General features: G+C 38.1%; 1 protein-coding gene across 16 annotated transcripts in view; it reads right to left on the minus strand.

The window, feature by feature from the left end:
- Positions 1–26061, minus strand: part of CHD9 (chromodomain helicase DNA binding protein 9) — a 222601-nt gene that overhangs the window by 7670 nt on the left and 188870 nt on the right. For 10 of the 16 annotated variants that reach the window (XM_045891120.3, XM_045891118.3, XM_064580402.1 and 7 more), the window contains 10 exons: positions 24001–24043; positions 22598–22817; positions 19126–19328; positions 15415–16323; positions 14233–14396; positions 13097–13369; positions 12182–12350; positions 5669–5808; positions 5154–5375; positions 1574–1702 (listed from right to left, as the gene is read on the minus strand). In XM_045891120.3, coding sequence (XP_045747076.1) covers positions 1574–1702; positions 5154–5375; positions 5669–5808; positions 12182–12350; positions 13097–13369; positions 14233–14396; positions 15415–16323; positions 19126–19328; positions 22598–22817; positions 24001–24043 — 2472 coding nt within the window. The remainder of the gene's footprint in view (positions 1–1573; positions 1703–5153; positions 5376–5668; positions 5809–12181; positions 12351–13096; positions 13370–14232; positions 14397–15414; positions 16324–19125; positions 19329–22597; positions 22818–24000; positions 24044–26061) is intronic. The other 6 variants (XM_064580404.1, XM_045891127.3, XM_064580407.1 and 3 more) reach the window with 5 other exon arrangements.

A 26061-nucleotide genomic window follows, 5' to 3' on the forward strand; every position in this document is an offset into this window, starting at 1 on the left:
ACCTGTAAGTTATAGGTATTTATAGTTATAATACCTGTAGGTATGCTTTTTTAGTATTTTCTATAGTCTTTACTTAGTCTCTGTGGTTTCTGTTTGCCTTCTCCTTTTTGTTACCCCCTTTATTAAGCTCCAATTTAAGCGGAGGCCCTCTGGGTGGTTTATGGGGATTCAGCAGGTAGATTCTTTTCAATCCTTAAGCCTATGCGCTAGAGACTCAGAACAATAAACAATACAAATTAAAGGAAATGAACAGGCCCCTTGTCAGGTTATAACATTTAAAGATAAAATTAGGAGTGTTTAATATCTAATAAGTAAAATTACAAAATTGTTCCATTTCCTTAAAACTGGCTCAGACTAATTTATTCCTATCTAGTAATGCTAACTTTTGTTATAAGATGAACTACAAAGATTTGTAACACCATCTATATAAGCACAAAATTAAGTAAAATGCTACTAAAATGTCATCTTGTTCTTCCCCTAATCTCCCTGTGACATCATTTTAAAGTACTAACAAAAGCTGAATAAGCTCTATAAAATTGGGGAAAAATCAGTATTAATTTTAATGAGCTGGTGCACGTAACAGTATTAAAACAATTGTTAGGGTAATTTGATTTGTGAGAGAAATTTGCTATTCTTACTCTGAGGCCATCTTTTTCTTTTTTATTTATTTTGTTGCATGCTTATCTGCATAAAAAACAGAACAAAAATATCAGAGCTATTAGCCTACAAAAGGATGCCGTAAGTGTTCTACCATTTACTTTCGAGGTGAGGGAGACATCTACCAATCCATAAAATAAAAAAACAATTTGGGGAAATAAATGTTGAGCCACATTTGGTTTAGAAATAGAATTTGGAAAAACCGGACTCTTATCATTCATCAGTCAAAAAAGCTGTAAGATAAACAGCAGTGCCCTTATTCTATAAGGTACCTTTGTTTAAGACATTTTATTTTCATCTGTCAGAAAATTATGTTAATAGGCTGATTTAAAGGAACAAGATACTTTATGGCCATCTGATCGGAAATTACAGCGATAAAAATGTACATCTATGACGGCCTGATGAGAACGGTGGCTCTCTCATCAGTTTCTCACCCTCTGCAGCATGAGCATTCTGGATGGGCATTGTGAGGGAATGTCCTATGTACGGTAGAATGTTTAGCAGCATCCTGGCCTCTACCTGCTAGATGCCAACAGCATCCTTCCCCTGCCTGCCACCTCCCCAAAACCTACCTCCCTGCCTCCCAAGTTGGGGCTACCAAAAATGTCTCCAGACATTGCCAAATGTCCCTGCAAGACAAAATTGCCCCGTGCTGAGAACTGTTGCTTTGGATGTAGGGCCCTCGTGCAGTGTCACACTGCTTACACGCTGATGTGTCAAGTGACTTATTTTATTCCATGGCTTAGCCAAAGGTGTGGGAATTGAAATTAGATTGCATAAAATTATAGTCCATGTCTTTTCCCACAAATCTGCCAGTTTTAACCCATTTTCAGGTCTGTTAGAAAACATGGCATAATGGAAGTAGTATTCTAAAGATCTCCTAAATATAAACGATTAACAATAAATATATACACACCTTCCTGGCATTTCTTCTGTTAATTAGCTGAACACGTTCTTCTCCAGTAAGACTATTAACATCGAGTTTATTAGGGTTTCTGCAACGATGCCTTTTTTGTTTGGGCCTCCCTTCATGGAGCTGCATTCTCTAAAACATATAACCAAAGAAACAGCTTTAAAATCTTTACTTGTGCAAACAGTACAAAAAAGCTGATCCAAGTAATTTAATTCTATAATACTGAAGATACATATATATAATACTATTAAGTATTGAAGATATATATCTCCTTATATATTTTACCTTCAGTTTATATATGTATCATATATATACATAAATAATATTAAAGAATTTACCCTTTCGTTACACTTTAAAATTACTTTAAATATTTTTATATTTAATACAGTTGACCCTTGAACAACATGGGGATCAGGGGTGCTGCCGTGCATACTCGAAAATCCACATATAACTCGATTCCCCCAAAACTTAACTGGCAATAGCCTACTGTTGACCAGAAGCCTTTCTGATAATATAAACAGTTGATTAACACATATTTAGCATGTTATATTTATATCATATCCTGTACTCTTATAACAAAGTAGGCTCAAGAAAAGAAAATGTTATTAAGAAAATCATAATGAAGAGAAAATACATTTTCAGTACTGTACTGGAAAAAAATCCACGTATAAGTGGGCCCACACAGTTCAAACTCAAGTGTTGTTCAAGGGTCAACTATCTAATAAAAATATTAATATGACTTTAAGAAATATTATATACATCTTTTCCTCAAATTATATATTTAAACAAATACTCAAGGCCATCACATGAACAAAACACTATCATTCTGTGTGCATTCTGGCTCCTGAAATGAGATTTTCCCTTAAGCTCTGACAGATCACGTGTTCCTAGCGTCGTCTGAAGGAGTTGCTGATGATGCTGGAGCAGCCTCCTCTAAACTGTACAGTTCTTTGCTTTTTCTCCGGATAAATCTCATCTGAAACATCAGATTTTTTTCTGTGCTGACAGAATCTATGTTTGTGCCAGCTGTGGCTTTCCTCTTCTCTTCATCTCACTAACCGTCTCTCTTATCTCTCCTCAAGTAATCGTCACGATATTAAAAGGTACTATTCTTGCATTTTACGAACGGGAACCAGGGCTTGGAGAGGTTACCTTCCTTAAGGTCATGCAACCAGCCAGTGGTAGTATCTGGCAATGAAACTCTTTCCGTCAAACTATACTGCTTACCTCTATGATTTAACAAAGCAGGGCTTGAGGTTTGTAGCTATTTCGGGCCAATGCTCAAACTCTTCAGCATGGCAGACCCACCCTTTCACAGCCTGGACCTAAATTCACCTCTTCTATCCAGTTACTATTACTCCACTCATTGCCTCACATACCCTACAATATCAAACTGGCCGCTGTTTTATGAACATGCCCTCAAGTCCTATCCTTTTTAACTCTTCATACTTGTTTTACAGAGCTTAGCCTAGCCTCCCCTTGTGTTAACCTGGTCAAATGTCTACTTATTCTTTATCATCCACTGGTCATATGTGTCATCTCTATTTTCTTTCCATATTTCCCCAGATACTTGCCCTAGGCAGAGTTGTTCATTATTCTTTTATCTGTTTCCATGGCACTCTACACATACCCCTGTTATTATAGATCTATATCATGTTATAATTATTTAGCTAGAGAGATACCCCAGTAGAGTGTGAGAGCTAAGAAATCAGTAACGTGAAATATCCTTCAGAAACCAAAACTAATTATCTCATATTATATGACAAATGCTGTTTTAAAAAAAGTATCCTTCAGAAATCAAACTATTGTCTTGTATTCTTTATCACAACAAATGCTGTTTTAAAATCTTAATATTATATAATGTTACCTAAAAATTATGATAAAAAGTTAATATTTGTGGTGAAAATGATGAATGGCTTGTAAGTTTAAAAAATTAATAAAGATTCCTTTGCAGTGATGAGAAAAAGACAGGAGAATCCCTTACAGACTACAGTGGAACTGCCACAAGGGCAAGAACTTTATATTGTTCACGGTTTTATCCTCCATCCCTTAAAAGAGGACTAGCACATAGTAGTTAACTCAATAAGAATCTATTGACTAAATAAATGTTATTTTCTAACATGTTAAGTTACAGGGTTAAACTAATGATTCTCATTATTGTTAGAATTGCAGTATTCGTTCTATGCTTACCCATCATATTTAGTGAAAACCCCTCCCCTCATAATTATAAAAGCTTTATTTGGTTTAAAAATCAAAAGTAATTAAAGTTTATTTGAGAATTAGTGGCATCCTTAGAGAAGACTGGGGATATGAAAGGCATCTGAAAGCCAAGCCCAAAGCAGTCTGTTTTAGACTATCAGGTTATTTCCTGGTGTCAGTAATAGTGATGTAAAATTCTAGAAGAAGTACACATTACAGACACAAAGACCACTGTAGGGACTGGAGTGTGGAGATTCTGTGGTTCCTTTTTGTAAAAAAAGTAACAAGGTATTTTTTTTCTGTTAATAAAATAACAACTTTACCTTTACGTAGTAGTTTTTAGTCTTCAAAAGACTTTCAGTTTTTAATCATTGGCTCAGCAAATATTTATAGGGACCTAGATACTATTCTATGGATCAGGAATTATGTACTAAGTCCTGGGATACAAAGGTGAATAGGATATAGTCCTTCAGAAGCTCACAGAATACTAGACAGCTTCACTGGGTTCTCCATTCGAATGAAGGCAGATACAATAGGCCTGCCACCTTCACTGTATGGGGGATCTGATGCAAATTTGGTATATCAGCATCTGATAGTAAAGTATTGCAAAATGAAATAACAGATTTCTGTGAGTAAGGAAGCCATATGCCTATAAGATAGTGAGCACAAGGTATCTCAGGAGATAAAACATGCAAAATAACTTTAACAATTCTCACTCGCGATTAGTGTAAACTCAATGTGTAAACTCTGCTTAGGACAATCTCTCCCTCTCCCTCTGCCCCTCCCCACCTCTGTGTCTCTCTCTCTCTCTCTCTCTCCCTAAAATAAATAAATAAATCTGCAGACCACGAAAGCTGTACTGTGATAGCTTGAAGAAAAGCTTATGAGTAGTAGTTTGGGCACTAGATTTAAGACTGTGTGCCCTGGACTATTTACTTCAAATTTCAGTGTTTTAATTTATCTAGAAAATAGTTAAAATGATGCCATTCTGATAAAGATGTCAAGAGTGTTAAATGAGATAACATATGTTAAGTGCTAAGTATAATGCCCAGCACACAGCTAAGTCTCAATAAATGTTTAATATGATCATTAGTATTTTAAAGTAAACTCCCTGAGGAAACTTTATACCTTTACAACGTTCACTGGGTCGAACACAGTACTCTGTATATTGGAGGTGATTTTTATTATTAAATGCAGAATAGAAAAATGGAAATGGCACTGTGTTGTATCGTGGGAAAAATGGTCATTACTTTTTTCTGCTCATTTTCCTTACTCTTGGACAGAACACATATTTACATAAGTGGGTAAAAATGTATGCTTCTTGATTATGGATTTGAAAAACCACAGAAATAAAATATATCAAGATTTGTAAGGCATCACCTACAGGAATAAAAGCTCCTAAATCTTCCACATAACCTGGGTGCTCCTTAAGCCATTTTTCCAAATCCTTTCTCTTTGGCGCATCATCGCCTGCAAGTCTTGTCCCATCTTTGAGGTTAATAACTGGAACTGGACTTTCTGTATCAGGAATTCCTTGAGGCTGAGTATAGGACAGTGCTGGATTTATCCCTGTAGAAATCTGTGAGGTGGTTAAGCCTAAAGTAACCTGTAGAAAAACAACCAAGTGAAAATTTTATTTCTATGCTTTACCATTCGATTTTTGGTCCAGTGAAGCAAATCTTTTTGAAGAGGAAAAAAGTTGTTTAAAATTCTGCTAAATTTTTCAAATTTAAAATTTTCATGAATCTTGGTCAGTGCTGGATTCCTCTGAGATATAATCCAGAAGTACAATCTAATTTCCTAATTAATATTTTTACTCTATAAGACATTTGCAAAACAGCAATATATGTATTTACTAAGACTGCATTTTGGACTCAAGGATCAGCAGTTTTTACTTACATGGTTAGGTGGTTTATTTCTGTTAAAAAAGAGGATGTCAACACCTTCTACATTCTTCCTCCTTCCCCGCCTTTTTTTGACTATAGGCTGGTTGTCTAATCTAACTCCATTGGCACCAAGAGTTGACTGAATGGAAGTACCTAATCAAATAAAAACATGCAAAATGGTGATCAAAATCTAGATCTTAAGCAAATTAAAAGTAGTCAGTTTTCTAAATATATGAAAGTGTTAGTTCTTAATTGTACATACTCTAAATCCAGCAATTTTTGGGCTAAAACACCCCCATTCCTCATTTAAAAACTTGAAGAACTATAAGCAACTTTTTGACTTGTCTCTTCAAGTTATTTACCCTGATATTCACACATCTTATCTTTCCCTTTTAGAGGAAGAAGCATGTCTTTCTCATCTACAAGACAAATCCTTCCTTTTTCTTTGAATCCATTAATTCCTACCTTTTCTGAAAGCCTGTTTTTTCAACTATCTTTACTTTCTTGTGCCAAAGTATCTTATTCTAGAGTCTTCTCCTCAACTTAAAAACATGGCCTAACTCAAACAAAAAATAAGCCTCTTTCAGCCTTTTTATAACTTTCAAAACTTTTGAAAGGTTGGTCTTTGTTGTGTTCATCCTTCTTTACGACCAACGCATTCCTCAATGTCCTATAGTCTGGTCCCATGCCAGCCTCCTTAAGGTATTTTAGGATCAGCACTAACTTTTTAGTTGCCAAGTCAAACTGACCTTTATCATTCCTCATTTCAGTAGACTCTCAATAAAAATGTGTGTAAGAGGTATGAATGAAACAGTTCCATGCACTCAGCCATTTTTTCCAATGAATAAATATTTATCAAATAGCTTATACGTAGTTATGAGGTATTATGATGGTTCAAAGATGAGTTAAACGCAGTTCCTGTCCTCAAAAAGTACATAATCCAGAACTCTCTTGTTAGAAGAAAATATTGGGGTGCCTGGGTGGCACAGTTGGTTAAGCTGTGACTCTTGGTTTCTGGTCGGGTCGTGATCTCAGGGTGGTGAGACTGGGCCCCATGTCGGACTCTGTGCTCAGCGTGGAGTCTGCTTAGGACAATCTCTCCCTCTCCCTCTGCCCCTCCCCACCTCTGTGTGTCTCTCTCTCTCCCTAAAATAAATAAATAAATCTTAAGAAAAAAGAAAATATTATTAAGGATGAGTTGTTTTTTTTTTTTTTTAAATAGTTCACAGCTTATAGTGAGAAATGCAATCATTCAAGGAGAATTTTTAGAGCAAGTCCAGTGTATACCTGAATAAGGAGTTGCCCTTTGGCTGGTCATGTAACCTTATGCAGGCCACTTACATTCACCACATCTCAGTTTCAAAATGGTACCTTAATTCATATGGTAAGGAATGGCTAGTTACAATGATTAAAAAACCATGTTTGCATATAAAAGCACAATAGGAATGTAACATAACTTCTTAATTTTTATTTTTGTCTTTAAAAAATTGTTTTATTATTAACATATAATGTATTATTTGTTTCAGGGGTACAATTCTGTGATTCATCAGTCTTCCACAACACACAGCGCTCAGCACAACACATACCCTCCATCCCCCAGGCACCCCATCCCCCCACCCCCCTCCCCTCCAGCAACCCTCAGTTTGTTTCCTGAGATTAAGAGTCTCTTATGGTTTGTCTCCCTCTCTGGTTTCATCTTGTTTCATTTTTTTCCTCCCTTCCCCTATGATCCTCTGCCTAGGAATGTGACATAACTTTATAAAAAAAGAAAAGCTTTCATTATCTACAAAGTGAATTTCATTATAACCAGATTAACAAAATATTATAAATACGATTTGAAAGTACTTTCACTGTAGTACATTTTAGCTATAATAATACACCAACTTTCCCAAAGTATCATTTTTTAGAAGTACCATTTTTTTTTTTTTTAGTACCATTCTATTTTATAAGAAGTTCTCATGGTTTCTTATTCTAATATGAATGAAATGGCTTACATCAGCCCCTTTCCCCAACCCTAATCCCTGTCCCAGCTCAGTTTTCACGTTGTCTATAATCTGGATTCACCTTTTCTAAGCAGGCTCTGCTTTCATACAAATCTCTCTCCAGTAGGAATTTACACACTAGCTAGGTCAGTCTTATCACAAAGTCTGCTATCAAGTCTCTGCTCCATGCTGTTCCCTGCCCCTTTCCCCCTTCCCACGGATGTCACTTTCCAGAAGGACCATTATCTGATCTTCCTCTTACAGATCCTGTTCAATTCTACCTCTTCCAGAGGACTTTGCCTAAGTTTCTAGACAGTAGTGACTTCCCTCTTCTTCAGTATTTTTTAACTATAATGTGCTGTGTAGCAAAACATATTATCTTGTTTTTTAAATGACTTGTCTAATATTTTAACATGTAGGCCTTGGTCTACCAAGCAACTGAAAGGCAGAGAGAGTGTCTTACATTACTTTTTACTTTCCCTTTACTGCTATTCCAATGTTATATAAAAAAGTACTTAATATAATTATCTCTGGAAAAACAATTGTATACACACCGAAGTGTACATTTATAAACATACCCTATTTGGCCTTTCATAAACATAATTCTATTTAGCCAGTTAGATACTATCGTGATGTCTGTCTGTCTTTCTTTTCCTTTTTTTTTTTTTTTAAATATTTTATTTATTTATTTGACAGAGAGACAGCAAGAGAGGGAACACAAGCAGGGGGAGTGGGAGAGGGAGAAGCAGGCTTCCCACTGAGCAGGGAGCCCCATGTGGGGCTCAATCCCAGGACCCTGGGATCATGACCTGAGCTGAGGGCAGACGCTTAACGACTGAGCCACCCAGGCGCCCCTTTCTTTTTCCTTCTTAAAAAAAACCCAGCTACCGGGCGCCTGCGTGGCTCATTCAGTTAAGTGTCTGACTCTTGGTTTTGGTTCAGGTCATGATCCCAGGGTCCTGGGATCGAGCCCGTGTCAGGCTCCCTGCTCAGCGGGGAGTCTGCTTCTCCCTCTCCCCACCCCTTCGTGCTCTTTCTCGCTCTCTCTCTCAAATAAATTCTTAAAAAAAAAAAAAAACAAACAACCCAGCTACCTTGACTTATTTCTGAGTGATTTTTAGAAACATTACTGACTTATTATTTTTTAAAGATTATATTTATTTATTTGACAGAGAGAGACACAGCGAGAGAGGGAACACAAGCAGGGGAACAGGGAGAGGGAGAAGCAGGCTTCCCGCTGAGCAGGGAGCCCGATGTGGGGCTTGATCCCAGGACCCCGGGATCATGACCTGAGCCGAAGGCAGACGCTTAACGACTGAGCCACCCAGGTGCCCCCATTACTGATTTATTTTAAGCTAGAATCCAAAATGGAAAATTTAACCTATCTATTCTATAAAGCTTGTATTGCATTTATCTTAGATGTAATTATAACAATATTAAAAATAGCTTCTTTTGGGGTGCTTGGGTGGCTCAGTCGTTGGGTGTCTGCCTCCGGCTCAGGTCAGGATCCCAGGGTGCTGGGATCGAGCCCCACATGGGCCTCCCTGCTCAGCGGGAGGCCTGCTTCTCCCTCTCCCACTCCCCCTGCTTGTGTTCTCTCTTGCTTTCTCTCTCTCTGTGTCAAATAAATAGATAAATCAAAATCTTAAAAGAAAAAAATAAGAAAAAGAAACATGAAAAAAAAGTTTCTTTTTGCTGAATGCCTACTAGGTGCCATACACTGAGCTAGGTTTAACCAATGTTTTCTTAAATCATCAAAAACAACAAAAACATAGAGGTATTATTAAGCCTATTTTATAAATGAGATCAGAAACATTAAGTTACTGGCCCAATGTCACAGCCAGTAAATGACAAAATTCAACCCCAGGTTGTTTGGCGGCTCTATTATCATCCTCTGTTCACTATTCCAGGTAGTTTCTGGAATGGGTTCTTTAGTTTTGTCCTACTGTAATTTCTGCTATTTTACTATTCCCTTCATTAATTAAATTACATCACAACTTGTATCTTTACTTGAAACTTTCAGATAAAATTCAGAGGGTACCCACATAAACGTAAAAAGGGCTTTGGCTTTGGGATATTAATAACTATAATAATAGCATTTATTCAGTATCTAATTCTAAAACCTGTGAGGTTTTAGATTTTAACATCGGTTAAATTTTAACATCGGTTTACCATCTAGTTAAGTGCCACGCTCCATAGTAGCCGCTCTACATATACTATTTAACCCACCCAGCAGTGCTACCTCTCTCCTCCCCCAACCGCTCGTTTCACAGACAAGAAAGAAGGCAAAAAATTGTTAAGAGTCGTGTTGGAGGACAAATCTAGATTTCATGTTTGCAATAATTAAGATGGATGAGCTATAATGCTTAGATAATAACTCCATCTGGTTAATGTTTAAGGCTTTTAACTATTTTGTGTTACTGCGGATTGTGTTACAATTACTGCTTATACTATTAAAGGTAGTATTATTTACCCAAGAGTTACTTAACGGTGAAGGCTGTACAACCTTCAGCTACAACAGCAATAAAATGTTCAAATGACAGAAGCGTCAATCCCATTTTATAATGGAGTTCTCAGAGCACAAGCAGTGGTATTTCTTATTTTTTTTACATTTTACTTACATTCAATTCATTCACATATAGTGTATTAGTTTCAGAGGCAGAGTTCAGTGATTATCAGTTGCATATAATACCCAGTGCTCATTACATTACATGCCCTCCTTAATGCCCATCCCCCATTTACCCCATCCTACACTCTTCCCTTTTTTGTTCTAAGATTTTATTTATTTGAGAGAGAGAGAGAGAGAGAGAGCGCTCAAACATATGAGCAGGGCAAGAGGGAGAGGCAGGCTCCCCGCTGAGCAGGGAGCCTCATGCGGGGCTTGATCCCAGCGATCATGACCTGAGCCAAAGGCAGATGCTTAACCAACTGAACCACCCAGACGTGCCCCCTCCCATTTTCTTATAAAAAAACCAGAGCTCCCTAAATACAATACTGTCAATGAAAAGCACGATTTGGGGAAGTTATACTTCAGTGACAGAAGCATGGCTGATTCAGATTTGAACTGCAAAGCTACACATGTCTGAAAGTCCAGGAACTGGAGAATTACAATGAATGGTTAATCAATCTGTAAGAGACCAAAGTAATGCTGATGATACTAACCTATAATTTAATTGTGATTTATAATTAAAAAGTCACAGTAGCAGCAATTGGGAATAACTACCAATTTAACACTTATAATAAAGCATTATGTTCCCCAATCCTAGGAATTCCACACACTGTGCACATGCACAACAGGGGTTCTGAAATGTTTCTAAATACTACATGGCAACCAGCTTTAGTAGAATACTGAAACAGATTCCTTAGCCTTATGTAAATGGAAGGTATAATGGAAATTCAAGTCATTAATCAGCTTTAATCAACAACTTGCACTTTTTATTTTATTTTTATTTTTTATTTATTTTTTATTTTTTTTAAAGATTTTATTTATTTATCTGAGAGCGAGAATGAGAGAGAGAGAGCATGAGGGGGGGAGGGTCAGAGGGAGAAGCAGACTCCCTGCCGAGCAGGGAGGCCGACGCGGGACTCGATCCTGGGACTCCAGGATCATGACCTGAGCTGAAGGCAGTCGCTTAACCAACTGAGCCACCCAGGCGCCCCCAACTTGCACTTTTTAAAGATTCAGCTGATCCTGAGTAAAATTCTAAACTTCCGATATTACAGTTTATAAAAGGGACACAAATTAAAGCACATTAGACCAAGATCAACAGAACAAGCTTCTTATCGATTCCTCAATGCCCATGGAGCACACAACTCATGGCTCCAATTTGGTATTTAATAAATACTGCTGATTCAAAGTGTCAAAATGTTAGAAGAGATACAGCCCCAAAAGGAGGAGATATGATCGTTGCTTTCAAAATGTTAAGATTATCATGTAGACATGGGAATAGGCTGAATCTGCGATGCCTTTAAAGACAGAATTTCAATCATTAAGAAAAACCAACTGCAGGTAAAATTTGCTTCCAAATAAGAAGGAATTTTGTGATAATCAGAGCTGCCCAGTAATAAAAAGGGCTGTTTTAGGTCAGAACAATCTTTCCCTGCAAATATTCTATGAGAATGAAGGATTATCTTCCAGGGATTAGTTATTACAATTCCTGGATCCTATAGATGACTGAACTACACTGTCTCTAAAGTCTTTCTAGAACTTCTCACTTTAACTTCTTCTACTAATCACCACTAATTTGTGATTCAGGTGTCTGCCTTTACATTCACAATCTGCTTTCATGTTGATATGCTGTTTGAACTTGTATCTGCATAAAACTACCTGACAGAATATTTCCACCCAGATATTTAGGACCCTAAAACAAAACTGCACCCTGCTTTAAAATGTCACTTTAAAAGCCCCAACAGGTATTTATTAAGATCTAAAGATCTAAAACTGTATTATATATATATATATATGAACAGGAATAAGCAAAAGAGAATTTGGGAATGACAGCAGGAGTATTTCATGCCAAGGCAGTTACTACTGTCACGGTCACCTGACACTGGCATGGATTTGGGGAAACTGGCGAGGCTGGTCTCCGACGCGCTCTGCAGCTCCCGGAGCCGAGCCAGGTATTGCTGCTGCCCCAGGGCACCGTCTTCACTGTCGAACGGTCTTTTCTGAGCAAGCCCTTGCTTCTGAAATGTCAACTTCAAACCACCTTCCTGTTAACAAGCACCATTGTCAAGAAAGGAAAAATTAAAAAACTCATTTCAGTTATTAAGAGAATTTTTTTACTTAGAAGAAGTGAAGTAAAAACCCTGAAACATTGATCAAGTTCTCTGCTTATTCTGAAATCAACTAATGGGAAAAAAAAAAAAATCAACCCATTTATATAATGAATATTAAGTTTTCTTTCTTAAAAGAAAAAAATCCAGGTACTATATACACTTTTCTGAGCAAAACAAAGCTTTTTGTGTAACTACTACATTGTAACATTATTAGCTTCGGACATACATCTCTAAGTACATTATTCAAATGACATTTCAGAGGACGTTACCTATGTATTAGACATGGAGTAATCCATTTGGCTTCAAAAATCATACTGAAAAATGAAATGTTACTGATAACAGGGCATGCTAAATGTTTAAAAGAGGAAGTGCACGGACATACCATTTAAATATTATATAAAAGAACCAAAACAATTAGAATTTGTCAGACTGTTTAAGAAAAGCATTCTTGATCAGCAGAAGGACTATTTTCAGAAGTATAGGTAGAGAAACATATTAAATGATGATCCTTCTAGTAGAATATTCAAGTTTAATAACCTGGATATCAAAAAGAAAACAATCCAAATACCAGAAAACAAGTATGTGAAGGAAGTAAGAGTGAGGGCAGGCAGCCACTTGCAGAAAAAGCATGCTGCACACGTAATCGCAATCGGGTCCTAGGGCAATAAAAATAAACATACGTCTTTGATTTTCACTGTAAACTCCTTTTCTCGTACATGCTTCTTCACCTTTGACATCTGTGTTGACTGATCGTGTTCTTCTTTAACACCGGCCCCTGGGGGAGTGGGTACACTGGGTTCACTATATTCTGTAGCTGCACCAGGACTGTCCAGCAGTTTTGTGGTATAGAAAGAAGCCACTGTGTTGGCATCATAACTTCTTCTAGCTGAAGGCCACTTCCCTTTCAGCACTGTTTGACAAATACTGTCCAGCCGGTTGATCATCACGCGGTCCTGGAAGAGCATGCCACATCAAAGTGTGATTTTAACAACCAGGCCAGACCTTTGGAGATGAAATGGCTCAGGGCCTTGATGGATTTAGCCCCGGTATAACATATGTGTATTTGGTATGTATACATATTCGCACACCCATATCATAATTCTGTAAGAATTCATGTACAAATTTCCACTGGAGTTCAAAAAAATTTATGATATAGTCTTCTGTTATTTTTATAATTACACAAGTAATACAGGTTTCTTTGTAAAAAAGGTAGTTCTAGTCTAGCCACATACAGAAAGAAGGATTGTACTAATCCAATCTGAACTTCTACCACTGAAAGCATATGTACCTAAGTGAACTTTTTTCTTTTTTTTTTAAGATTTTATTTATTTATCTGACAGAGAGAGACACAGCGAGAGGGAACACAAGCAGGAGGAGTGGGAGAGGGAGAAGCAGGCTTCCTGCCGAGCAGGGAGCCCAATGCGGGGCTCGATCCCAGGACCCTGGGACCATGACCTGAGCCAAAGGCAGATGCTCAACGACTGAGCCACCCAGGCACCCCAGTGAACTTTTTTTTTCTAAGTCACCAATGACTAAGGTAAATTTCTCCAAGGAGACTCAGCTCAAAGCACCTATTTCATAACCTGTACGTGAACCTAAGCATTATCTCTCATTCTAAACATTCTAAGGTTAACATACATATTGAAGTACACCTATTTACTTGATAATAGCAGTTGATACTTTTGAGGCTAACACCAAAATGCCACCCTATGTTTTATGGTGACCTATTTTTCCACATGAGAAGAGTATCTACCATTAGAGCAACAAGAAAAATACTCAAAAAATGATCTGTTCCAGCAGGACATTATTCATTTACCTTTGGCCAATATGAAGCTGCTAGCATGTATCCACCTTGTAAGATGTAAGAGGACTCTGGCGTCCCATTGTTCATCTGGAAACTATCCTGGGTCTCGTCCTGGGTAGTGCTCAGTGACGCGACACTTTCTTCATCATAGGCTTTCACGTGAGGGGTACCTTCTGCTAAGAACAATTATAACTGTTTCAAAAAAAAACTGCATAAAACAAGTTTATATATAGTTTTCAAAGCTTATATAATTATTCAGATATATTTAAAAAGGAAAAGAAGTAAAAACAAATGGTAAAAAAAAAAAAGGAAAAAATTCACCTAGAGTACAATAAAGTCTTCGTTGTTTAAAAAATTAGCACAAGAGCAAAATAAGTAGCGTTAAGGAGTTTGAGGGGAAAGGGTTAACAAAACAGCCCTCTCTGCATGAAAATGTGACCCTCAGTAAACTCTGTAGGTCTGCTCCCTGGAAACAGATAAACTCCTGACCGATCAATTGCATTTGGACTGGGAGGACCATAGATACCTGATGGGTATACTAACATTCTCTAAGGAGGGGACTCCTATAATGGGGCATATCCTTGTGGTCACCCTGAAACTTATGTCCCTAGAGTTGTTACAAGAGACTCTGGCTCCTGCGGGCTATGAGGGTCCCTAGGCCAGACTGGCTCCTGTGCCCACTCAATGTTAACTCATTTCCTTGCACGTGAACTGTGGGCTGTGGCGAGCACACTCAGGAGACGGCCACCGGACACTACTCTGCTGGCGAGCTGTAGTTCCTACCTTGTACTGCTGAGTAGATAGCTGCCAAGTAGGGCCTATGATATTCTTGTTGGTCTGACTGCTTAATCTAAAAATCCTGGTGGCGGTTATAGAATATAATCCTGATTTGTTTACTGATCAACTTGTTCAGAAAAAAATGTAACGCTAAATTGAAGGTGATCACAAAGCACTAAAATTATTGTATAAAATGCCTAATTTCTGTTTGATGAACCCATTTTGCAATGCCTTGAATACTGAATAGGGAGTGTGTACCAGTAATTCTAGTTTCTTTCTCACTAGTGCTTCTCTAAGCAAATCTGTACATACAAGATTTCAGTCAACCATTTTAAACATGCTTAACTTATCTGAACCAAATGCTTTTCATTTTCACTTGAAATGTCTTAAAACAGCAAAAGCACTTTATGCATATACCTCGCTTTTGGACTTCTTCTTCTTCACTGTCACTTTCTTCTGATGAAGATGAAGAGGATGATGATGAGGAAGAGGATGAGGATGAGGATGAAGACGATGCTGAAGAACAAGAGGAGGATGAAGAAGAACTAGAGCCTGATCGAGAGTGGGAACAAGAAGAGGAGGAAGACGAGGAAGAAGATGATCTGGAAGAACAGGATGATCTCTCAGAATCAGAGTCAGACTCAGAACTAGATTCGGATCCTCTTTTGTGGACTCGCTGTTTCTTAGAAGCTGGGTTTGGAGTTAGGGGTTCTGTTCTGGCTGCAACCATGCGTCTGTCTGTTTCACCTTTTCCACCAGATTTCTGGTCTCCAGTGGCCTGTGGTAAAACACCATTCTTTGGACTTACAGGCTCAGACTTTATTAGTGTCCTGGTTTCCTCAGAAGACATAGATTCTTCTTCAGAAGACTGAGGCTCCTCTTTAAGATTTTCACTTTTAACTTTCATATCCTCTAGAATAATACCTTTAGCATCTAGGAGCCTAGGTAGAGAGGTAAGAGGAGAAGCAGAAAGTGCTACTTGATACTGCTGTAAAAGTGGGGTAGAAGTCCTCGAATGAGCCATCTTACTTTGACTGTAGCTCCTTTGAGCTGCCATAAAGGAGAGTTCAGGATCACGAAGAATGTGATAGTCTGTTCGGCTCACCCCATGTTTAGCAGCTCCAATGAGCAAGTCCCTATCATGAGGGCCACATTCCCACCAGACTGGTAAGTCTGGATTTGGATGGCAAAGCTTCAAGCGTTCAAACAATTGTGGGTGCCGGAGGGCCTGTTCCCGTACTTTCCTTAGAAGTTCAATACGGTACAAAGTCCTAGAAGCACGTTCTTCTGTGATTGGCTGGATAAAAATATTTGGATCCACCAATTCTACATTAAAATGAGAACAAAAACATTAACCTCAAAAACACTTTGTTACAGATTTAAAACAAGTAATGCAACTTCTAAAATATATCTCTACTCAGTATCATTGTGCAGCTTCCAGAATTTTTTAATATTTTTAAATGAGGAAAAATAGAAATTTTAAAAAGAAGTACCAAAATCCATACATATAATAGATAACACTGGATCTTCTGAAAGTAAGTAAAACGTAACATTTTTTTAGAAGTATGTGAATACAAGAATTTTAAAAACTCCCTATGAGCTGTCTTGACTAATCTGCGCCTTAATCAAAAAGAAAAACACTTACTTGAACTCATTTATAAATACAACTTAAAACTGTAAATCATACCCCATAAACAAAAAGAAGTCCACATATCCCTAGCTGCACCAAGGTAACTCGGTGCATTACAGTGAACTCACAGGAACACCAAAGGCTTCCTTAAAATCTGAGGGAAGTGCAGGAACATTGTCAAATGCTATGTGAAGTAATGGCTTGAGCTGGTTCAGTTTCAACGTTAGACCTCGCGATCTTCCTTTCGATGGGGTTATATCTTTGGGCAGAGATACTGGCAGTTTAGAAGTATTCAAAAAAAGATAAGGGTTTGTTGAAATAATGCAGGGGTCACTTAAAGGAGCTCGTACAATTTGAGCATCAAAACAATGAGAATATTGGGTTATAACCTATAGGATAAAATAAATATCTGAGTCCATTCTGATATGAATAAATAATTGATCAGCAGATGAAAGCGAAGCAACAATCCTTGCTTGCAGCAGAATTCCACAGTAAAAACTGTTACACACAAGGACCTACTCAGGATACTTAAGTCAATGGGTGAAAATCTGAGAAGAAACAGGACTTGGGGGTCTCAAAGTATCTCAAGATTTCTTTTAACTCCAGGGTAAAAGAGAGCAGTTTTACACTAGAGAAACAGCACAAACTATCGTAACCAGGCAATCAAGGGCAACACCATCAGTGTTGGACATTCTGACATTCTGAACCCATGGTACTTTCTGAGAAGGACACACCATTTCTGTGGTACTCTTAATAAAAATGCGCAACCTCAATGCAACCATATGAAAATTTAAGACGAATCCAAATTGAGGGATTTGTGGCAAAATAACTAATCAATATATTTCTAAGGTATCAGGGTCATGAAAGACGAGAAAAACTGAGGGTCTCTTACAGACTATAGGAAGCTAAGGGGAAAGACCAACCAAATAGAACGTAGGATCCTGGAACAAAAAAGGACGTCAGTGGACAAACTGGTAAGATCTAAGTATTCAGTTTAGTTAATGGCACTGTACTAATGTTAATTTCCTGGTCTGATGTCAGATTTAATAGTAGGGGAAGCAAAGTGAGAGATACATGGAAACTTCTATAGGTTTTTGCAACTTTTCTTAAAGTCTAAAAGTAGTTCAAAATAAAAAGTTAAAAAAAAAAAAAAAGAAATGGAACAGGAAACAAGACTGGGAGTATCCATTCTACCTCCAAGGTTTGAGAGTTGTACAGTGCCTGACAGGTATACACATCACATTGGTAAGTAAGTGTGGCTATTTAAGAAAGAAAAGTAGTATTTTTGCTTTCAATTTATATTATGCTTTCAAACAATTACTAGACTGTTGGACATAATACTCATTAAGTTGTTTGGATCTAATTATTCACTAAACAGAACTTTTGGCCTCAGGTGCTGTGAAAAATTAGACAGTAAGGGCTCTGTGACCTGAGGAAGTTTGGAAAACTGATCTAAGTAAAACTTCACTCCCATTTCCAACAAGAAAACACTACCTTTTCAATCACTATTTAGTAATTAACCCTTTCCTTTTTGTTTTAAAACTGGAGTCCAAAGTGGTTAATTTATTCACCGCGTTTTACATTGCTGATGGGAATTAAGAAAATAAAAAAAGAAATGAGGGCCTCTTGTTAAACATCAGTAACAGAAGACGCAATACTTTGCTTTATCTGTCTTTTTAAACCATTGCTAGTCTTACAAAAGACATTTAAGTAGACTAAAATCTACTCTGAATCATCTGGTATTCGGGTAATCAAGTGATGGGCTACTCTATTCAGCGGACTGACAACAGATCTGTTAGGACATAAAACTAAAACAAGCAAACAGACTCACATGGAATTTATGTCCTTTTATTAGCCACTTATATTTTTACTATGAAACAGGAGTAGGAAGGCACTGGGTCTAGTAGTCAGAAATCATATTCAACAAAGACTGGAGACAGTGGCTAATAACAGCATTATCGAGAGGGGTTGCTGGCAGGATGAGCTATTTCTCTGGGCCTCGAAGACAATGAAATTCAGCCCAGAACAGGTCCTTGGCTGAGCACCAGCACGTCTGATTAGTTGTTCTTCTTCTTTTTCTTTTTTTTTCCTACTAAAACTCTTTAAAATGTCCTTTGAGCGGAGGCCTCATTCCTCAAAAGATTATTCATGTAAATAAGCCCTCTAACACAGTTCCTATCAGATGGACTAAATACACAAGTTAGTTCTGTTCATAAGCTACCACGTATCTCCTATCTCTCCCCAGATCATCAGTCTAATACTGAATAACCACTGGCCATTCCTTGAAACTCAGGGTGTAACTTTCTTCTTTTTAGATCTCATTTTAATAGCAGGATTAACAAACAGGGAGATCTTTGAACATAGTTTATTTACAATTCTGAAAAATTACTGATGTGCTGAATTAGACAGTATTGAAACAAACAAGTTGGAAATTTCTGAATTTTAGTGCTTTTTGCTTCTTCGACTCAAACCAGCAAAGACAGAAATTTTATACCTACCTTCTTTGGAAGGAAGACGACAAACCCTCCGACACATAGACATGAATGCGTACAAATACTTCTCCAAGCTATCATCAGTTTTCTTATGCAGCCTAGCCATAGCTCTAAATTTTGTCCAATCAAATTGGCCTCTATCAGGGTCAAATACCACTCCAAATGTAGACACCACTCTATAAAAGTCAGCTTCTTCTCTTCTTGTCCATCTATTTAGAGTCAGATTAAAGAAAAAGTCACACTGGTCACTAAAATAAATATTTATTAATGCTGAATATAATGACTATAATAAAATTTAAAACATTTCAAGTACCCAACACTTTAAAGGAATAAGTGCAGGATACTGCCTTGCAAATACATTTAAAAATGCTAGTTGAGGGGTGCCTGGGTGGCTCAGTCCAAGCGTACGACTCTTGGATTAGGCTCTGGTCCTGATCTCGTGGTTTGTGGGATTGAGCCCCGTGTTGGGCTCTGCGCTCAGCAGGAGTCTGCTTGGGTATTCTCTCCCTCTGCCCCTTCCCCCACTCATATGCTCATACACTCTCTCTCTGTTTCAAATAAATAAATGAGTCTTTAAAAAAATGTTAGCTGACTCATCTATCCAACCACGCTTTTCCTTCAGATAATAATAGTTTATTGCACATCTACTCTGTAAGAAAATACGCAGGGGATACAGATTATGTAAGACACGATGACCCTACCTTTAGGGAAAGGACAAAACATTTCAAACCTATTTCTGGTATAAGGTAGTATGTTACAGTTGTATGTGTTATAGAAACCAAGAATTTTAGGAGAGCACAGGAGACGGGAGGACCACTTCAGACCTGAGTGATCAAGAAAGCATCACAGAAGTAAGTGGTATTTAAGATGGAACAAGGTGGAGATCAGCCTAGGAATTCTAGGAAGAGGGCACAGTATAAGCAAAGTAGGAAGTAGTCTACATTTTGGGGGTATGATGAGCATTCCAGATTGACAAGGATATGGCTCATATTGGGGACAGAAGGACATAGGGTTGGGGTCAGATCATGAAACACTCCATATGTTTGGCTAAAAATAGTCTCTGTTCAGTTGAAAGCTCCTAAAGATACTTTAAGAGGGTAATATTATCCTCACACACCACAGATCTCCAAACACAGTCTAATTTATGGACACTTTTTCCTGGTTAAGTTATGGAATTGTGTGAACAAGAAAGAATGTACAAGACTTTTGAAAAACATCAACAGGCCATTTCTATCATAGTGCTACCTTAAGAAGATTAATGTAATACTGATATAAAAATATCCTGGGAGGGCGCCTGGGTGGCTCAGTCGTTAAGCGTCTGCCTTCGGCTCAGGTCATGATCCCAGGGTCCTGGGATCGAGTCCCACATCGGGTTCCCTCCTCGGCGGGAAGCCTGCTCTCCCTCTCCCACTCCCGCTGCTTGTGTTCCTGCTCTCACTATCTCTGTCTCTGTCAAATAAATAAATAAAATCTTTAAAAAAAAAAAAATATCCTGGGAAACCAGTCAAATCATAAGAACCATGCATCTGGGTGCCTGGGTGGCTCAGTCGTTAAGCGTCTGCCTTTGGCTCAGGTCATGATCCCAGGGTCCTGGGATCGAGTCCCATATCGGGCTCCCTGCTCGGCAGGAAGCCTGCTTCTCGCTCTCCCACTCCCCCTGCTTGTGTTCCTGCTCTCGCTATCTCTCTCTCTGTCAAATAAATAAATAAAATCTTTAAAAAAAAAAAAGAACCTTGCAGCTGGGGGAAGAAAGTAGGGATAGTATACAAAGGATGGATGAAAAGATTGCACAGGACACACAGAAATGTGACAGTGTCTACCCTCAAAGAACTGACAACTTAGAAAGACAAGACCTAGAAAGGCAAAGATCAATGTTCTTAATGACATATTTGTGTGACAATGTGTAGTTTATTTCGGTAAATGCTATCTGAGTGCAGGAAACAGAATAAAGTGAGCTGGACTGGTTGAGAAAAAAATTATTAGAAGAGATAGGATAGGCATTGAGCTCTGAAGGAGGGGCTAGGTTTGGACTAAAGAGTGGGAAGAAGGGTGTCCCAGGTGATTGGAACAATATAAGCTAGGTATTGAGTCAAGAATACATAGGACATTATGGCTGAGGAAAGAGTACCGGACAGAATTAGAAATCCATGCTGAAACTGAAAAGACTCTTGAACCGAGGCTTAAGAACAAACTTTATACCTGTAGTAAATAAGGAGCCATGGACTATCATGATAAAGCTAGACTTTTAGGAAGATTAATCCAGATCTGACCAAGGGAAAATGCATATGGGAGGTTAAAGATGGCCATGAGTTCCCGTCTTCCCACGGAGAGGCATAATCTATTTCCCTCTCCCTTTAATCTTGGTTGGCCCTGTGACTTTTTTTGACCCACAGAAGAATGTGGCAGAAGTGACACTTTGTAACCCTGAGGCTGGGCCTTAAGAAATCGCAGCTTCTGCCTTTGCCACTGGAAGTGCTTCCTCATTCAAGTTCCCAGTGCCAACTGCCAGCCATGTGGGTGAGGCTACTTTCTCCCTCCAGCCATCTCAGCACTCCTGCCAACACCATGGGGAGCAGAAGAACCACCTGGTCAACCCATAGAGCCGTGAGAAATAAAAAACTGATGTTTAAGTCACCACATTTTGGGGTGGCGGTTGTTACGCAATTATAGATAACTGAAACAGTGTATTTGCTGAGGTAGTAGTAGTATCTGAAGAAGCTTATGTCTGGGTCATCTAAACATCTTAAGTTTCAGACTGACTAAATTCTGGTTACAATGACTGTGCTACAAATAATACAAAAGAACAATGATGTATTTTCCAGAGAACATCCAAGGACCCAGGCTTCACATGGAGGCCAGGTTATTGCGGAACATTGCTATTCTTTTCAACATACTCTATCCTTTTTAAGAAGTTAAAGCTTCTGGAAGGAGAGAAGCACGCCTGTCTTCTTAACAAGTTCTCTTGCAAAAAGGTCTACCATTTTGCCCCCCTTTGGTATCAGTAGTTCCAAGGGTCCATCCTCTGTATAAAACATAAATGGACTTGCCTTCCATACATTCTTATATTTCATAAATGTCATAATGTAAAAATAAGGCAGAATGGACTTTATTTCATGTACTTTAAATGTATGCTTTATTAATAATTAACTAATTATTTAATTTATTAATAATTCTTGAGTTTGTTTTGCAACTTCATTTTTTTAGTAACTCACTGTTTATAAGCATGACAAAATAATGATTAAATATGAAGCATGGCTAGGAACTATAAAATGCAATTAATCTTTGACCATATTTGTATACATGTGTACAAGTATATATATGCATATGTGTGCATGCATAAAACACTTTGCTTTGACCAACTTCTCTACCTATACATGTTTTTCACAAAGTGAGATAATCACACTCTAACAGCCTTCTGAATGAATAACTACATTTATACAATTATACTAATATTAAAAATTTAGTGCTATTGTCTTACCTCTGCTGTCTTTCTATCTTGGCTGCCATTTTAGGATTGAGAGTGGCTTCTTCGTAAAGAGGCTGCATTACACTGGCAGGCACTGAGAAAGTAGGCTGTATCTGCTGGATTTGTCTGTTTTTATTAGTACGCTGATATGCAGTGATAAGACGCCTCAAACGTGTAGTTAAAGCTGATTGAGTTGGCCAATAAATTTTATCACCTTCCATCAGTTGACCATCTATATTTAAAGAAATTCATGTCAATAATAAAAAAAACCAACTGAAAACCGGAAACCCCGCCCTCCAAAACTAAACAGATACGAAACTCATAAAAACAGCAAAATTTCCTTACTTTTTAAAATCTTTTTCTTTCAATCTGATTATGTGGAAAAAAACCTCACACAGGCCAAACCTCTTATTATAAAGAAGTTTTCTTTTTACTACAGCTCTAAAAACATTACAACAAACTTAAAGACAGCTCAAAGTAAGTAGGTCACAGTGGAATAAAGAACCACAACAGTATCTACTGAGCATCCCTTGCACAGAAAATACAACTCTTGCATTTCCAGGTCTAATACATTTTATCGGCTAGCTAATACTCAAATGCCTTAAGCTTAAATGAATTAAAAGTCAAACTGAAATCCCTGAGAAGTTGAATACTGTAAACTCTTTTTAATTAAAGCCTTCTTCTATATTAAATCTGTCTCAGTTTATGTGAGAATCAAAACATTTTACAGGTCATAAGTGAGGAACATATATTATAAAAAATTCCCTATGACAATGCTATCACTTTTAAGCTTTTATTCACCTAATAAAATGCAGGATCTAGCTATTTTCAGGGTATAATCTTATAATTACATATACCATAATTAAGCGGTAATCATTCACACTAAGCAAATACTACTCCTTCCTTCCTAGTCAAACTATGAAAGGACGAGGCCCTATTCCACTTGGATGCCAGCTGGGAGTGAGTGGTACTCTGGTGACAGCATGTTTCTATCTTGATAATCAGAAGGAAGTAGAAGCAAGACCCTGCAAAGAAACGCTTTGCAAAAAAAGGTTGTGAGAAAGGATGGTTCCTAATATGGTTCCTAATATGGAACTAATAAGCTGTTGAACGGATTACTGAATCAACACTTTAATGATGAAATCTCCTACATAAGTTTAATAATCAAGCCATATAAAATCATCAAAGCTTTGATTCCATAAAAGCTCAGTGAGTCATGGCATAAAGATTTGCAACTAAAAATATTGTTAAATTCCCAATCAACTAGTATGTCCCATAATGATTACGATGGTCTTCAATAAAAATTTCATACACATCTAAAACATCATAGAAGTTTAATAGTTTATTGATTTCATGGTATCATGAGAATGTGAATTTCCACTAAAACTAAGTAAAAAGAGAGAAATGCAATTTACCTCCATCTGCTATAACAAGATCTCCTGGTGAAGAAACATCATCCTTTTAAAAGAAAACAGAAATTTGTCATAGATTGATTGACTCAAGACACATTAAAGATGAAAAGGGAATCAAACTTTTTTAAGATTTTATTTATTTATTTGACAGAGAGAGAGACAGCGAGAGAAGGAACACAACCCAGGGGAGTTGGAAAGGGAGAAGCAGGCTTCCTGCTGAGCAGGGAGCCCGACGCAGGGCTCGATCCCAAGACCCTGGGATCATGACCTGAGCCGAAGGCAGACACTGAATGACTGAGCCACTCAGGTGCCCCGGGAATCAAACTCCTTAATAGTAATAGAGAACTTTTTGCAACAGAATTTTTAATTTTTAATGAGCAAAAATAAAAATTTTAATATCTTGTTCTCAATTTCCACCCTTTTACACTTCTCTATTGCCTTGTACACTTTAGTCCAGTTATTTTCCACTAAAATTTTCCCCTTCCATGATCACACTTAGGCCAAGTGTTATTCCTCCACCCTTCCTATAATTGCAAATATACCCTAGGTTTTATCGATAACAGGTTTTTTGTTGTTGTTGTTGGTTCTGTATACCAACTCATAATTTATTCATTCTCATATTTGATTATTAGACAACCTGCAAATCTTTCCTCTTTCAACCTTGAACAGTTTGCTTGTGCTGTATATCTAGTTTTTTTTTTTTTTTTAAAGATTTTATTTATTTATTTGAGAGAGAGAGAGCACATGAGAAGGGGGAGGGTCAGAGGGAGAGGCAGACTCCCCGCTGAGCAGGGAGCCCGATGTGGGACTCGATCCCGGGATTCCAGGATCGTGACCTGAGCCGAAGGCAGTCGCCCAACCAACTGAGCCACCCAGGCGCCCTGTATATCTAGTTTTTATCTGTCAACAGAGCATCTCCAATCAGGTATTCCAACATTACTGTAAATATATTCATAACTTTGGTGGTTTTATTCCAATGACTACTATTTTCTGTTGTTGTTTTAGAAAAGCCTGAAGTTAGAATTATCATCATTTCTTTGTAAATGGGTCTTTTACTCTGGTTGCTTTTAACATCTGCTCTTTGGAATATCTGCAATTTCGCCAGGACGTTTTGTTGGAGTGGATTTAATTGTGTCTACCCTGTCAAGATTCATTCTGTTTCTCGAATCTCAAGATTCATGTCTTTCATTAAGTCTGAAAAACGTCTCAGCTGATCTCTTAGAACAGATCTTCTCCCTTAATCTCTCTGGTCGCTCCCTCTGGAATACCTATTAGATATATGTCAGACATTATTATGCTATCCTCTTCAAGTCTAAAGAGTTTTTCATATTGATTTACTGCCTCTCAGCCCTAAATTCATTGCCTCTCATACCTTTAATTGGCTCTAAGAAAATGGATCTGGGCTCTTTAAATATTTTTGGCCAGCCAGTACGAGGTTAAGCTTTCTCAGTTGTGGCAGCCAGAGAGACACTGTAGGAGGAAAAGGGTTTTACTTCTCTGGTTTGGGTGAACTCCTCCCAGGCTCAGCTCCCACAGCACAAGCAGCTTCCCCAGGGCCCACCTCTGCAGTTCAAGCAGCTTCTTTGCGTGCCTACTGGCCAGCAGCTTTCCCTAGCAGCCTCGGCCTCAGGTGGTTTTGCAGTGGAGCGCCTCCAGTGAGACACTTCCCCAGGAAAAGCTCCCTTGGCAACCCTGGAGGGTGGATTTCCAGCAAGTTGTGCCAGTGGGCCATCACAGCAACTGTTCTGCCATCCAATGAGGTGTGGCCATGCTCTCTCAGAAAAAATCAGCATCTCAGCCCTGCCAGGGACGGGGCTCTTCCTTGGCTGCACTGTGTCAGCCCTAAGCATAGTAGCTAGTCCTCACTACTTCAGTCCCCCTATTATAGTCAATATTTCTTCACGTTAAACTCTTCCTATTCAACAGACTATGTGGTTTCTCTCTCCTGATTGGGCTAAACTGTGCCGTCATGCTACGTTATGGATCCTTTCCTCAAATCTGTTTCCTAAATCATTTCTTCTCTCAAGATCTGTGTCTAATCTGCCTCTTCAGCACAATGTTTAG

This window comes from Mirounga angustirostris, unplaced genomic scaffold (genome assembly GCF_029215605.1).
Source record: "Mirounga angustirostris isolate CCGP_5_RB_7025 unplaced genomic scaffold, mMirAng1.0.hap1 SCAF_16, whole genome shotgun sequence".
In the NCBI taxonomy this organism is placed as follows: domain Eukaryota; kingdom Metazoa; phylum Chordata; class Mammalia; order Carnivora; family Phocidae; genus Mirounga; species Mirounga angustirostris.